Source organism: Microchirus variegatus (assembly GCF_963457635.1).
Source record: "Microchirus variegatus genome assembly, chromosome: 5".
In the NCBI taxonomy this organism is placed as follows: Eukaryota; Metazoa; Chordata; class Actinopteri; order Pleuronectiformes; family Soleidae; genus Microchirus; species Microchirus variegatus.
In genome coordinates this window covers 23,588,706-23,602,898 of record NC_139806.1, presented here as the reverse complement: position 1 = coordinate 23,602,898, position 14,193 = coordinate 23,588,706, and the positions used below count along the sequence as shown (strand labels likewise).

The window sequence follows — 14,193 nt, the reverse complement described above, 5'->3', positions numbered from 1 at the left end:
ATGGAGAGACTTAATGTAGGAAATGAAAGGCTTGTCGTACCGACTGACTTCACCTCACCAACAGCTCTAAGTAAGTTGTTTTCTTTTGTCGCATGTGTTTTGCTTTGAGTGAAACATTTGCTCCAAACTCGAGCATGTTAGTTGCCATTAGCTTAAATAGCTAGCTTGTCTGCATTCAGTGGCGTAGGGCAATTAATGCAATCCCTAGATGTTTCCCTGCTCCAACACACCTGATTCAAATAGTCAGCTCACCAGCAAGCACTGCAGAAGCCTGATAACAACCCATTAATTTAAGTTGAATCAGGTGTGTTGGAACAGGGAAACATATTGCAGGACAGGGGTCCCCAGGTCCAGGATTGAGAAACACTGCCCCATTTGTGGCTTCTAAAGCAAAAATATGAATTAAAATAATTGATTGTTTCTAAAGGAGTGTCTTTCTAGAGGAGAAAAGTGATGCAGTGCCCTATAAGATGCCCTTGCAATTTTGTTTCCTGCAGTTTCGTGTCCTTCCAATCAAAAATTGTTCAGCCCTACATGACAGTGTCCCAAGTGTTTACATTTTCACCCCTGCCTGTCCTAATATCTGTGTATGCCACTGTTTGCATTTGTCACCTTCCTTTTACATAATCTACATTTGTGGTGCACAGACACAGTACAGCAACACATTTAAAGGCTTCCAGTGGCATTAAATGATGCATTCAGAATCTTGTTCAAGAATCAAGATCCCATGATGGACGTGCTAGCCATGTATTGTATATGGAAATGCATGGGTCAATTAACTGAATCAATAATGTAACCATAATCACCTTAACGGAGACTATATAAGAGATGCATGATCCAGATGTTTCTATCCATTTGCTACAATCACTGTGGTGGACTTGTAGTATTTGTTTCATTGTTATTTTGGTGTTCCTCATTTTTTTTTACATTGATATGGACCTACAGTATGTGTCAGTACAAGGTCAGCTCTGTTTGCAAATTAAAAACATATTTTTCTTCACATACATGGAAGTGTCTTAGCGTCTTTGCACTGCAGTCATTTTGACAGGCCACAGTGTGAAAATCACAGGTGTAATCGCTGAGTTTGGATGGTGTCACATTGTCCACCAGCACCTGTTCTTTTGTATTCTAAAGACATCTAAATAGCTACTGTGCAAAGGGAACCTGTTCTCCCTCAGTTTTTAGGGCATTGAGAGCATCATCCCTTCACCTTGGTGAAGCCAGTATTTAAATTTAACTTAATCTCTGATGACATATCATATGATCATTTTATGGCCTATTACTAGCCTGCTGAGTCTGCCAGTTATTTGATTTTGTTCTGCAGACATGTATGGCAAGGACGCCATTTTGCCCAACTCGAACCAATTATTGGTCTGATTGGTCATTAGGTCTGTCCAGTTGCGTATAGAGGCATTTTGATTTATGTTTGTTGGTCATGCTTCTTGTTAGTGTAAGGTGATGAAACCCTTTCTCAAATGAGATTGAGACCAGACTGACCTAATACAACACACCTCGTACATCCCACTCTTTTAAGAAAAGAGACTGTCAAAGGGAACTGTACAGGATACACATGCTAGGCCTGTTGTAACATTAGGTTTGAATGTTGACTTTGTTGACAGGAGTGTCATGTTGTTGTAGTTTTTAGTATTACTACATGTAGTAGTGTAGTAATATTTCATATAGCCTTGAAACTAGAGGTCAATCATGTGTGTCTGCAGTTCACTCGTATATTAATCATGTATAAATCTTGACATTTTCTCCAGTTAAGATATTTGAATGGATCTAAATGTGCAGAAAATTATTTTTTGATTATTAAACTTGTTTTGTTTTTCAAAACTAATATTAATCATCTTAAGTATCTCTTTAAGAAACACAAGAAGGCTTATCTAGCTAACAAATGCATGCAACCCCCCAAAAAATATATGATGTTTTGTAGGGAATGTCCAGGAGGACCTGGTACCCCCATCCCATTTTGCATCTAGTATCCAGTCTGCTGGAGCACAAAGAGGTTTTCAAATCAAAGGGACAACCTCCTGGATAAACCCTGGTGTCACCTCAGTACCATCAGGAGATCCCAGTCCTGCCAATCCATGGCTCGCCATCACTCAGGCCCAACAGGAAATCTTGGAATTAAGGAAGGAAAATCAGCGGATTATGATGTTGCATGAAAACAGCATTAGAGGAAAGAGTGTGGATCATCCATCAGAACTGAGGCCAAGGTATCCTATTAATGGATAAAAATACCCTATTGTTTGTCAGATGGGTGATGACATAACATGAATATGCCTCTTCCCCAAACACAGATCTGCAGAGAGAAGTGAGCAATGGTGCAGACGGGAGTCAAAGTGGCATCTAGAAGAGAAGCACAAGGCTGAAGCTGAGAGGTTGAAGGGGCAGGTGGAGGCTCTGAAGGAGAGTGAAGGAAGAAACCGAGAAGAGATTAGAGACAGAGACAGCACCTTGAACAGGTAGAAGTCATGTTAATGTTACCAAGTGATGAAATGATTTAATGTTTTAAATTGAAACATATTTACCTTGTTTAACATTGGCTAATTATTTAGATTATCTATTGTGGCATAACTTTTGTATCACAGACGGAACCTTGAGTTGGAAACCATGCATGAAGATCTATCGAAGGCGAAGGCTGAACTCAGCCAAATCAGAGACAGGCTCATTCAGAGCAGTGCGCAGAAGGAGAAAATGAGCTCAGAGGTAATGTTGTTTACCAACTACGAATTTAATTTCAACACCAAAGGTCACCTGAGAGTTACATGCTTTATATCTTAAAACTCATTTTGGAAGTTTGGTGATGGATATTTTTAGTACAGTCTGTTTCAGTGAAGAAAGTTTTGTTCTGCTTTATGCAGCTTGAAAGACTTAAATCCGAGTCTAGTGAGGAAGTTTCAAGGCTGAGAAGAGATGCAGACAGGAGGGAAGCAGAGACACAGATGCTCGTCCTTAGGGCTGAAATGGGCAAATCACAGGCTGAGGAGGAGGCCAAACAGAAGACACTGCAGCTGTCAGAACATTTGGAGGAAATGCAGAGGAAGCACGAGGAGGAGGTGTGTGCACAAAGAAATTTAAACCTTCATAAATCTTGTACATACTGATTTGGGTGACCTTTCTACAGCTCTAGGCCCCACATCTATGAACCCATATCAGCAAGCAGCTGCTCTGCTGAAGTGTCCCTGAGTCAAACACTGGCATCATAATTCAAACTAAAGTGAAAAGGGATTGTTTTTTAGACTAATAAATTATTACACATCTGTGTGTCCTAAAACATCTATTGTTTGCCTGTTTTAATTTTCAGCTGCAGCGCTCTAATGCTTCCCACACTGCAGAGTTGGCGTCTGCACGAAAAACCAATGATGAACTGCAGGACAGATTTCAATCAATGACCTCAGAGGTGCTGCAGCTGAAAAACACTCTGGTGGAGGTATCAACTGAGAGAGATGGCCTTAAAGAGCATTTGAGGTGCCACAATTACAAAAGAGCAAATACAAAGTAACATCCTCTTAATGTATTTCGAAATGTTCTGTCATATTCACTGCACTTAAGGATGCCATTTATTTTTCAGCCAAATGGGAAGAGCTTTTGAAACACAATCTGCAACACTGCAAAGCCTGAGAAATTACATTGGCCAGTTCTCCCCAGAGGAACAAGAGAAGGAGAAATTAAATGAAGCTGTTGAGGTGGAGACTTTTTTGATAAGTATTAAGTATAAGATCAGGCCACTATCAAGTGCTTGCATCTTAAAACACTTTTAAATATGCTTGCTAAAGATTCATGGACATGCATTTTATAATAATTCACCTAATAATGTACTTTTTAATGTGAATGTTTTAAATTTTACAGAGGCTGAACAAGGAGAAGGCAGCTCTTCAGATGACTGCAGAGCTTTTGACAATCAGACTAAACTCTGTTAATGAGATCCTCGCCCTCCAGGAAGAGAAAATGGTGATGAAGGTGGGTGTTCTTTACATAACAGTGCATGATATTATACTGAAGTGTTGAGGCACCTGATGCATCATGAAGATGTTCCTCGTAATTATGTTCCCCCAACAATTGATGATGGAACAGCTTCAGGCGAGATTGCACATTTTGGCAATACGTTATCTGGCAGAACGTTTCAACTGAGGTGAATCGAGTCAGATGTTGAGAAGGGTGTGAAATATGTTTGTGTTTAACAAGTGTTTGTTGTTTCCTGTCCATAAAAAAAAATCGCATTATACTGGTTTCTTTCTAATTGTCTGACATTATGTCCTTTTTGTCTGTATTGTCCACCCCTAATGGTACTCTGCCATCTACAGGTGCCATTAAAGAATAGTTTTCTCGCCTTTTAGTGCATTTTAGTTTATTTGAAATGAAGACAGATGGTAGTTACAGTAAATAACAAGAGTCTTGGTTTTTAAACATACATACAATATGGGACGTAGGGCTGCAGCTATTAATCAATGACTAAATTCAATTAAAACATTAAAACAAGCTCTCAGATTTTCCAGCTCCTTAAATGTGAATAATTTATTGTTTCTTTGCTCCATATAACAAAGAAAAATAATTATCACAAACAAGATTTAATGGACCAAACAACTAATTGATTAAACAAGAAAATAATCCACAGATTATTAAATTATGAAAGTAATAGGGAGAGTAATTGCTAACCAGTGCTAATTTGAATTAATTAATTATCCATTCTTCATATGCAGTATTTGCTTAAATGTGTGTGTGTGTGTGTGCTTATAGAATTCTATAGACTCGCATACTATGAAGAATGGACGTGAAGGCGTTCAAGTGATAAAGCTGTGGAGAGAAAAAGTCTTCAAGTTATGTGTTCAGCTTCGCTCAAAGGACATTGACTTAAGAAGAGAAAGAGAAGAACTCCTTTCAAAGGTATGGAAATGGTCTGTTACTATATCTATTACTATATTGTGATAAAGTCATGTCCAGTGTGTGCCCTAATGGTTCATCCCATATAAAATGGAAAGTACAGCAATAAAATGACCAATAATATTCATAAAGTAAGGGTTCTCCTGCGTTGCGTTTTAGATTGGATCCTTGGAGCAGCAGCTCCAGCAGGAGCAGCACCAGGCCACTGTCCTCCAGCACACTCTAGAAGACAGGATAGCTGAGCTGGACCTGGAGAGAGTGGAAAAGGAGGTTAGCTCCAGAGCAAGTGATGTGATTTACGTAGCTGTCGGAAATTTTGATGATGCACAATAAATTTGCGGCTGCTTAGCAAAGTGATGAACACTTGGTGCATTTTTTATTTTTTTTTTGTATACATCCCAACACAGGATGCTGACGATATCAAAACTTTGCTAGTTCCTGAGAGCAGTTGAGGTTTTAAGAACAGCAGCTGGCCACAAAGGCGTTCTGAAAACTGTGCTTCATCATAGATTTGTGTAAGTTAATCTATCATATGTCTTTTAACCAGACGTTGAAACAAGACTTGGCCCATGCTCACAAGGAGAATTCTGATCTGCAGTTGCAGTGCAAGAAATGTGAGACTGAAAGTAAAATACTGACAGAGGCGGTGCACAGGTAAATCAAGAATGCGTAGAAGGACAAATACCAACATGTATTTTTGTCAATGTTGAAAAGTTACATAACAGATCATTTTGGTTGTGCCTCACAGATTTAGGCTGGCGTTTGAAGGCAAGATGGCAGAAGTGGATGCCGCTCAAACAAGGCTCAACACTTTTACCCAGAGGCTTATGTTCGCTAAAAGACGAGTGGAGACGACCCAAGGTGCGATGACTCTAAAGGTTAATGGGATGATTGCAGTGCTTCACTTTTAAGCGCATCGCTGTTGTGTCTCGTAAATAATTGGCACGATGATATTTTTGCTTTACAGGTTTGATCATGAGGAGAGTGGCTTTGCAGAAAATTCAGCAGGCCAGTAAGCAGTCAGAACAGGCTGCTGACGGGTACATTTTAAATCATACTCTTTCACTTCTTCCCTGCCTTAATTTATGTAATAAATGGATATTCAAACATAATTCTGAAAGGTTCTTTTTGAGCCCTGTTGATCAAAGTCAGTATCTGTTTGTCAATATATATTTGGTACTTGTTAAATGAAAATTATAGTGAATATTTCTGGGAAGGTTTAAGCATAAATTTAGTGAATTAATGGAAAAGTCCAAGCCTACTAATCGGGGGTGAGTGTTATGCTCTGGTGAAGGGCAACAGCGCTGCAGTGCTACTGGATTACGAGTTTATAAATGAACATAGGAAACACTGCATCATCTTGCAGCTATAATGTTTATATTGGGATATTGTGTTTTCTTATCACATAATATACCAGTATTATCATGAACAATGTGATATGACACAGACTTACTACTAATGCCGTTCCTATTGTAATTATATGCTTCATGTTTATACTAAAGTTGGTAGTATACACTACCGTATTGGTTTCCAAAACATGCATCGAATTAAGTGGTCGAACCTGAACGTGTCTATTTCAGGTTTGTGTGGATTTTAATGGGGCTGTGTAACATATTGAGTGTTCAAATCAATACTGTGATATTTATAAGGAGCAGCATCAGTATATCACAATGAAGCAGTTTTATGTGGCATTAGTCCTCTAGATACAAAAGCAGTTATTTTCACTGTTCAGAGTTAGGTCTGATTTGTTAAACATTGTGCTGTTGTTTTTCAGCCTCTCTGCTTGACACCGTGTTCCTTTTTATTTGCTCTGCCTTCTCGTCTGTCTTGCCCTGCAGCCTGACAAGCCTCCAGACACAGCTTAGTTTGGTGTGTGAAGAGAGAGACGAGCTCACACATGAGCTCAAAAGAACCCCAGAGCTCATAGAGAAAGCTATGGCTGATCTGAAAGAACAGTGTGAGCACCCTCCCAACTCCTGATGAATTATTATGGATGATCTGGTGGCTGTCTGTAGCCCGGCAGTGTACACATGTTGGTTCACTTTGTGTATCTTATACAGATGAAAGCAAAGATCGGCAGCGGCAGCAGGAGCTGGAGCAGAGCTGGGCAGAAGTTCGACAGGCTGCGACCGAGAAAGACAAGGCCGAGCACAGCCTGCAGCATATCCAAGCCCAGCTGGAGGAGAGCAAGGTCAACCTGGAGATACTCCGCTCTGAGCTGCTCATACAGCAGGAGCACAGTGAGCAGGGTGAGGCAGCAGCTATTTAAGCCATATTACTGCTTTTCAGCCTTGATTTATCTGGGGAAAGGACACCGAGACTCCCTGCTATTTTTTTTAGAAATGTCCTTCATTGCGTTCTCCTCATATTCACACCTGGGATCAGGCTGCCACTCCAATCTGCTTGGTAGCTTCTCTGGGGCAGTAGGGGATTAAGTGACATGCTCAAGAGCACCTTGACTATAGTTTTTCCACCAACTTCAGGGAGTATAATTTGACTTTGTAGTTGCTGCATGTGCCACAATTTAGTTTTTTGCCAATATTTTTTCATACATACTGTTTTCCCATCAGCATTCATTGTTCATCTATGGTAACACAGTATGAAACAGAATACAGTGAGGTTAGGTTAATCTTAATCTTAGTTTATTTCAATTATCTTATAATCCTCTTTCAAATTCATCTTTGAAATTCCTAATTTTTCCATGTCAGTTGAACTTTGTGTGCCATTTGATACTGGACTTGTGTACATCTAGTATTTTAGGGCTTTATTGCTGAAAATGTCTGCCTGTTGTGCCGTGAAAGCAATCTGAGTTGACCAAATTAGGAATGTTACCGCTCAGAAAGCAAAAATAAAATCAATTACCAAACAAAAAGTAATAAATAAGCAACTGACAAGCAAGCAAGTGTTTCTCTGTTGTATGATTGTGTATTAAATAAGTAATAATTGTTCCACTTCAGTCCTGCAGCAGAGGGTGTCTGAGACCGAGGACCGCTGTGTCGAGAAGCTGAGAGAAATGGAAGTTCAAGTCTGTACGGCCAGGAGAGAGCACACTAAAGCAGGTAGCAGGATGATCACAATGTTATTTATTCCACAGAAGCGTGACACAAGGGACTCAAGTAATATCCGTCATACAGACTGTAAACTAATATGACTGGAAGTGTTTACACAGTATATAGTAGTATTTCCTGATGACTCTTCTCTCTCTCTCTTCTTGTCTGTCTGTGTTGTCCCTTGCAGTAATGACATTGCGGCAGTTTGAGAGAGATGCAGCAAGGAAACAGGATGGCATGAGAGAGACTCAAACTTTTGGGGTTTCACACACAAAGAGGAAAGTTCAAAATACACAACGAAGGAAGGTGGACAAGGACAAAACCCTGCTTCCTGTAAGAGGTTATAAAAGACATATGACAGCCGTGAAAAATGTTTGTCTCCATTTGTGTTGACGTCCTCATTTGACCCGAATCTGTTTCAGGTCACTGCTGCTGAGCGAGAGCTGGCGAGCATCTATACAGGTGTTCACGCAGCAGAAACTTCACAAAACTTTGCTGCTCATAGAGAAAAAGAAAAACCTCCAGAGAGGAGCAGCTCTGTGCAGGCAGGAGTCCAACTACCTGCAGATGGTAAGAAGTGGCATACTGCTTGTTCTTTTTTTAAATCCAAACATTTATACAGATGTGACTGAAAGAAGCCTGTGTGTCCCCTCAGAGAGACTCCTGTCTGTTTTGGAGGAGCTTCACACGCTCAGTGTCGCAGTGGTGCACAGCTCTGAGGACTCTGCTGAGGAAGAGGAGGTGGAGGCAGAGAATAACAGCATGGGCCCATCCATAGGCAGCCTGCACCACTGATACCTGAAGCTGAGTCACAGGAGGCAGTGGGAACATCTTAATTTGTACAAAAGGTGGGCAGTGCCAAGAAAATGCAATCAGTGGGAACAGTTTGTTTGAAAAATGTGCTGTGATGCATTCACAAACAACATGTAGAATACAAGTGAATTAAAAATATCTGACGAGGTCTTATTTAATCAGATAGTAAAGGGAAGAAGGTTTATGAACAATATGATCTATGTGAGAAAACACAGACAAAGCTTTAATAAAGACGAGCAACAAAGACATCTGATGTCAGAAAAGGAAAAAAAAACCCTGCACAGCAAAAGCACATGCAACTGCTGCTCAGTCGCAGGAACACAATTCTAAGCATTGAAAGTGATGATCCACTGCACGCTCAAATGACGTACTTGGTTTTATTCAGAAGTGACATTTCTGCCTGTGGCTTCCTCAGGTTTACGTGGCTCAGTTACACAAGTATTCACAGCTGAGCTAAATAACGGATCACTTTACCGATCGCAAGGTCAACATCCTTTTTTTGGCTGGATGGAAACACACCTTCCAAAAGAATATGTAACAAATATCAGCATGGTTTCCAAAATCATCACACGATTCTAAGTATAAATGTAGTAAATTGTGATGAAATCTAATAAATACAAGTTCTATTTTTAAAATCAGATATTTTTTGCATAAATAATCGTACATCTATATATCTTTATCTACCTAGCTATAGATGGATGGATGGATAGATAAAGATATCTATCGCAATAGTGTCTCAATATAATGAATGACTGAGATGTCCTGTATGATTTCATTTGGAAAGAAATCAATAATTTCTATTTATGTTCATTGAGGTCAAACTTGAAGTGACTTTTTAGTATGAGGATGGATGATGATAAACGTTATGATGAACTAGATAATTGTGCCATTTGTCATGTTGTCATGAGTGCTAATAAATTTTTCAATAGCTCTTAGTTTTGAGCCTCTAGGTGAAAACAGCACATGGAGAACCGAGGGAGAGCGGGGTAAAAGTACTGATAAAGTCTGCACTTTGCACCTTGATTTTCTAAGAGCATCACAAATTATTTGTAAGGACACAGTCACTGCTTATGAGGTGGTTTTTCATAGATAGTGCAAGAATAACGCTTTAAAGCTGTAGTATGCAACTTTAAATATAAACACGTCGGTTACATTCGAACCTTTGACAGGCGAGTTCTCACGTTGTCGAATCAAACACAACTCTGCGTATTTCGGAGTGTTCAGTTTAGTTTGTAGTTGTAGTTCTCTGAAGCGTGTGAAGTGGTATATGTATGTGTGTGTATATATATATGTGTATATATGTATGCATTATTATTATATATATATACATATGTATATGTATGTATGTATGTGTGTATATGTATGTATGTATCTATATATATATGTGTGTGTGTGTATATATATACATATGTATGCATGTATATGTATATGTGTGTATATATAATATATATAATATATATATATATACATATATATATATATACACATACATATGTGTATATATACATGTGTATATATACACATATACATGTGTGTATATATATATGTAAATATGTATATATACACATATACATTTGTGTATATATATATGTATGTATGTATATACATATACATATATATTTGTATATGTATATATACATGTGTGTATGTATATGTATATATATATACATATATATTTGTATATGTATATATACATGTGTGTATATATATATATATATATATATATATATATATATATATATATATATATATATATATATATATATATATATATATATATATATATATATATATATATATATATATATATACCACGTTTTTGAGCCCTCATCTTTCTGTCATTAGATTCTTTCAAGTCCAGGCAGATTTTATACCTGATTATAGCCAGCAGAGGGCGATATTGTCCAAGGTGACAAGCAATCATTTCTCTCAATTCTTTTGTAAAATCTGAATGTAAGAGGCATTTTAAACGTGAATTACGTTTAAAAGAGGGAGAAACACATCATGATATGAAACTTTTTTGTTTGTTTTTACTAGGGATATGAATCATGGGAGATATGTTGTGAAAATGATTCTACACTCTATCTGGTTTAATTCTGCTTTTTTTTTTTATCTGAAAAGGAAACCTGCCAGAAACTTTAAACGCTGCACTTTAATTTCTCCCCAAACAACAAACAAACATTAGGACAGGAGGCCGGCTGCTGTGGAATGTGTTGCTCTGTTGAGTGTTGCAGCAATACATGTTATACAGCTTCAATAAAGGCATTTACTCTATACATCTTCATAGCCTCAGCAGTGTCGAGAGAGCAGCACAGCAGCTGGTCAACACTGTGGTTAACCGGTGAATAATTTAGCAGAGCACTGCAATCCCGACGTGATGTGAAATAAATGATGTAATAAAAACGGATTAATAAGCTCCTGAGCAATTCAGGACTAATGACGTATAAAACATATGGTCCAAACAACTAGGCGCACTTATCTTATTTGTAGTGTTTCATTTTATCGGGGGTGTGGGGGGTTCTGTGCCAATCTCAGGGTACACCCTGGACAGTTTGAATGAGGAACACTCTGTAGACAAATTACGGGTGCTAGGGTTACACAGAGGCCTTTGTGATTTTCCATTGATCAGCTGCTCTATATGGAGTTGTTAGGTTTGTGCTAAGGAATCTAAGTTGCTCATTTAAAGAAGGCAGAAAAATGTTTTTCTGGGAACTTTATGTTTGGCGTTTGCATCCTTGTGGGTTTCCTCCCACTGTCAAATCATGAATGAATGTTATTCCGTCAGGTTGGTCCATCGCAGTGGCGATCAATAAACAATAAAGATCCTTTCCCGTTCTTTCTACATTGTACACAAATTAATGTAGAAGTAGTCAACCCTATAACTACTGTATTCAATCAGTGTTAAGGCTGCTGTAAAAGGACAAACCTTCTGAGTTGCCATGATGAGACTGACGCTTTCAAAGCCTGGTGAGACTGGACATACAGATAGATAGCGATTTGTTGTGTGGGAGATTAGCTCAGAGGCTGCATTTCCTCCACAGCCTTGGAGTGTTTGGTGTGAGCGCCACTATCATGATGATGTTTTACTCTGCAGTCCTGTCTGGAAGGCACCATCAGATACAGTCTGGCTGAAATCTTAATCTGTGGCTTTTTCTGTCACACTTGGCCAAATGTCCCCGAAGTGAAATTGTCATGGGCCTCGTCTCCGTTCGCGCTTGCTCCAGTCAGCGACTGGAATGAGCTGCAGAAATGGCTCTCGCTGGGCAGTTGTTGCCACCGTGCTTTCTCAAGGTCGTGGCGATGTTATTTGGCACATTCCATTGAAACGTCTCTTTATTTGCTGACCCTTATATATTTAATAAATGGGTCATTCTGAGCACTAATCCTCTCATGAAGTTTAGATATATATGCACATTGTTGCGTTGTTCCTGCAGGCTAGGGGTCAGAGGTGACTTGGATCTGTGTCTGAGGCTGATGTGATCCTGTAAGTCAGCGGTCGTGGCGACCACCATTGCTCCATGCTGCAGCAGAGCCTGGTGGATGGATGTGTGCGCTACTGTGGCAGGCCGTGCTGCAGGCTGGAACAGCAGTCACGGAGGAGCAGTACAAGGAAATACAGCCAAGTAAACCCTATTTATAGATGCAGGCAATGTGGAGCATTGTTTAAGCGCGGATTGCGGCGCTTTCAGAGTAATGGCCTTGAATGAGGAAGACGTGTGTTTTATTCATTCAGTCTTTCTTGACATCTCGTCAGTAAGAATGTCATCGACTATGCTTTCTTTAAACAAAGAAGTGTGATAGATGAGTTGTATTTTAAGGTCTGTTTTGTAACATTAAAATGTGTTACTGGCATAAATTAAATATACTTTAGTACTATACTACAGGCAGAGCATGCGTTCCATGTTTAGAAGCAGAAATGAGCGTCTTCTGTTACATACGCCACGGTCACTGTTCGACATAGAGCTTAACAACTCGAAATTTTCACTTCAATGGTATGCAAAAGTTTGGGCACCTCTGTAAATGTTCATGATTTTCCTTTATAAATCATTGGTCATTTGGATAAGATATTTCAGTTAAATATATCATATAGGAGAAAAACACAGTGATATTTGAGAAGTGAAATAAAGTTTATATGATTTACAGAAAGTGTGCAAGAATTATTTAAACAAAATTAGGCATGTGCATAAGTTTAGGCACCACAAAAGAAAACATTTTTTGCATCCACATTTTGCAGAAATAACAGCCTCTAAACACTTCCTATAGCTTCCAATTAGAGTCTGGATTCTGATTAAATCACACCACAACTTTTCAATAATATTCAGGTCTGGGGACTGAGATGGTCATTCCAGAACGTTGTGTTTGTTCCTCTGCATGAATGCCTTAGTAGATTTTGAGCAGTGTTTAGGGTCATTGTCTTGTTGAAAGATCCAGCCCCGACACAACTTCAGCTTTGTCACTGATTCCTGGACATTGTTCTCCAGAATCTGCTGATATTGAGTGAAATCCATGCGACCCTCAACTTTAACAAGATTCCCAGTCTATGCACTGGCCACACAGCCCCACAGCATGATGGAACCACCACCACATTTTACTGTAGGTAGCAAGTGTTTTTCTTGGATTGTTGTGTTCTTTTTCCACCATGCATAACGCCCCTTGTTTTGCCCAAATAACTCTATTCTAGTTTCATCAGTCCACAGCACCTTATTCCAAATGTGCTTTAGCATACCTCAAGAGACTCTATTTGTGATGGGTGCAGAGAAAAGGCTTTTTCTGCATTACTCTTCCATACAGCATCTCCTTGTGTAAAGTGCGCTGAATAGTTGAACGATGCACAGTGACACCATCTGCAGCAAGATGATGTTGTAGGTCTTTGGAGCTGGTCTGTGGGTTGACTGTGACTGTTCTCACCATCCTTCGCCTCTGCTTATCTGAGATTTTTACCGGTCTGCCACTTCAGGCCTTAACTAGAACTGTGCCTGTGGTCTTCACATTCCTCACAATGTTCCTCACAGGTGAAACTGAGAGTTTAAATCGCTGAGATAGCTTTCTGTATCCTTCCTCTAAACCATGATGCTGAACCATCATTGTTTTCAGGTCATTTGAGAGTTGTTTTGAGGCTCCCATGTTGTCACTCTTCAGAGAAGATGCAAAGAGGAGAAACACTTACAATTGACCTCCTTAAATACCCTTTCTCATGATTGGATTCACCTGTGTATGGAGGTCAAGGGTCACTGAGGTTACCAAACCAATTTTGAGTTCCAATAATTAGTGCTTAAGGTATTGAAATCAATAAAATGACAGTGCCTAAACTAACGCACATGCCTAATTTTGTTTAAATAATTATTGCACACTTTCTGTAAATCATATAAACTTTATTTCACTTCTCAAATATCACTGTGTTTGTCTCCTATATGATATATTTACATTCCATCACATTTTAATT

The 14,193-nt window shown here is 39.1% G+C and overlaps 1 protein-coding gene across 1 annotated transcript; it reads left to right on the top strand.

Moving 5' to 3' along the window:
- Nucleotides 1-8,732, top strand: cchcr1 (coiled-coil alpha-helical rod protein 1; the record flags this gene model as incomplete). The annotated part of the gene is made up of 19 exons (XM_083889631.1): nucleotides 1-70; nucleotides 1,937-2,219; nucleotides 2,304-2,468; nucleotides 2,595-2,712; nucleotides 2,868-3,062; nucleotides 3,311-3,474; nucleotides 3,578-3,692; nucleotides 3,856-3,966; nucleotides 4,744-4,890; nucleotides 5,047-5,157; nucleotides 5,435-5,541; nucleotides 5,636-5,748; nucleotides 5,855-5,927; nucleotides 6,726-6,844; nucleotides 6,948-7,136; nucleotides 7,845-7,946; nucleotides 8,125-8,270; nucleotides 8,360-8,507; nucleotides 8,593-8,732. The coding sequence occupies 19 exons, from the start codon at nucleotides 1-3 to the stop codon at nucleotides 8,730-8,732; spliced, it is 2,616 nt and encodes an 871-aa protein (XP_083745757.1).
- Nucleotides 8,733-14,193: the final 5,461 nt, after the last annotated feature.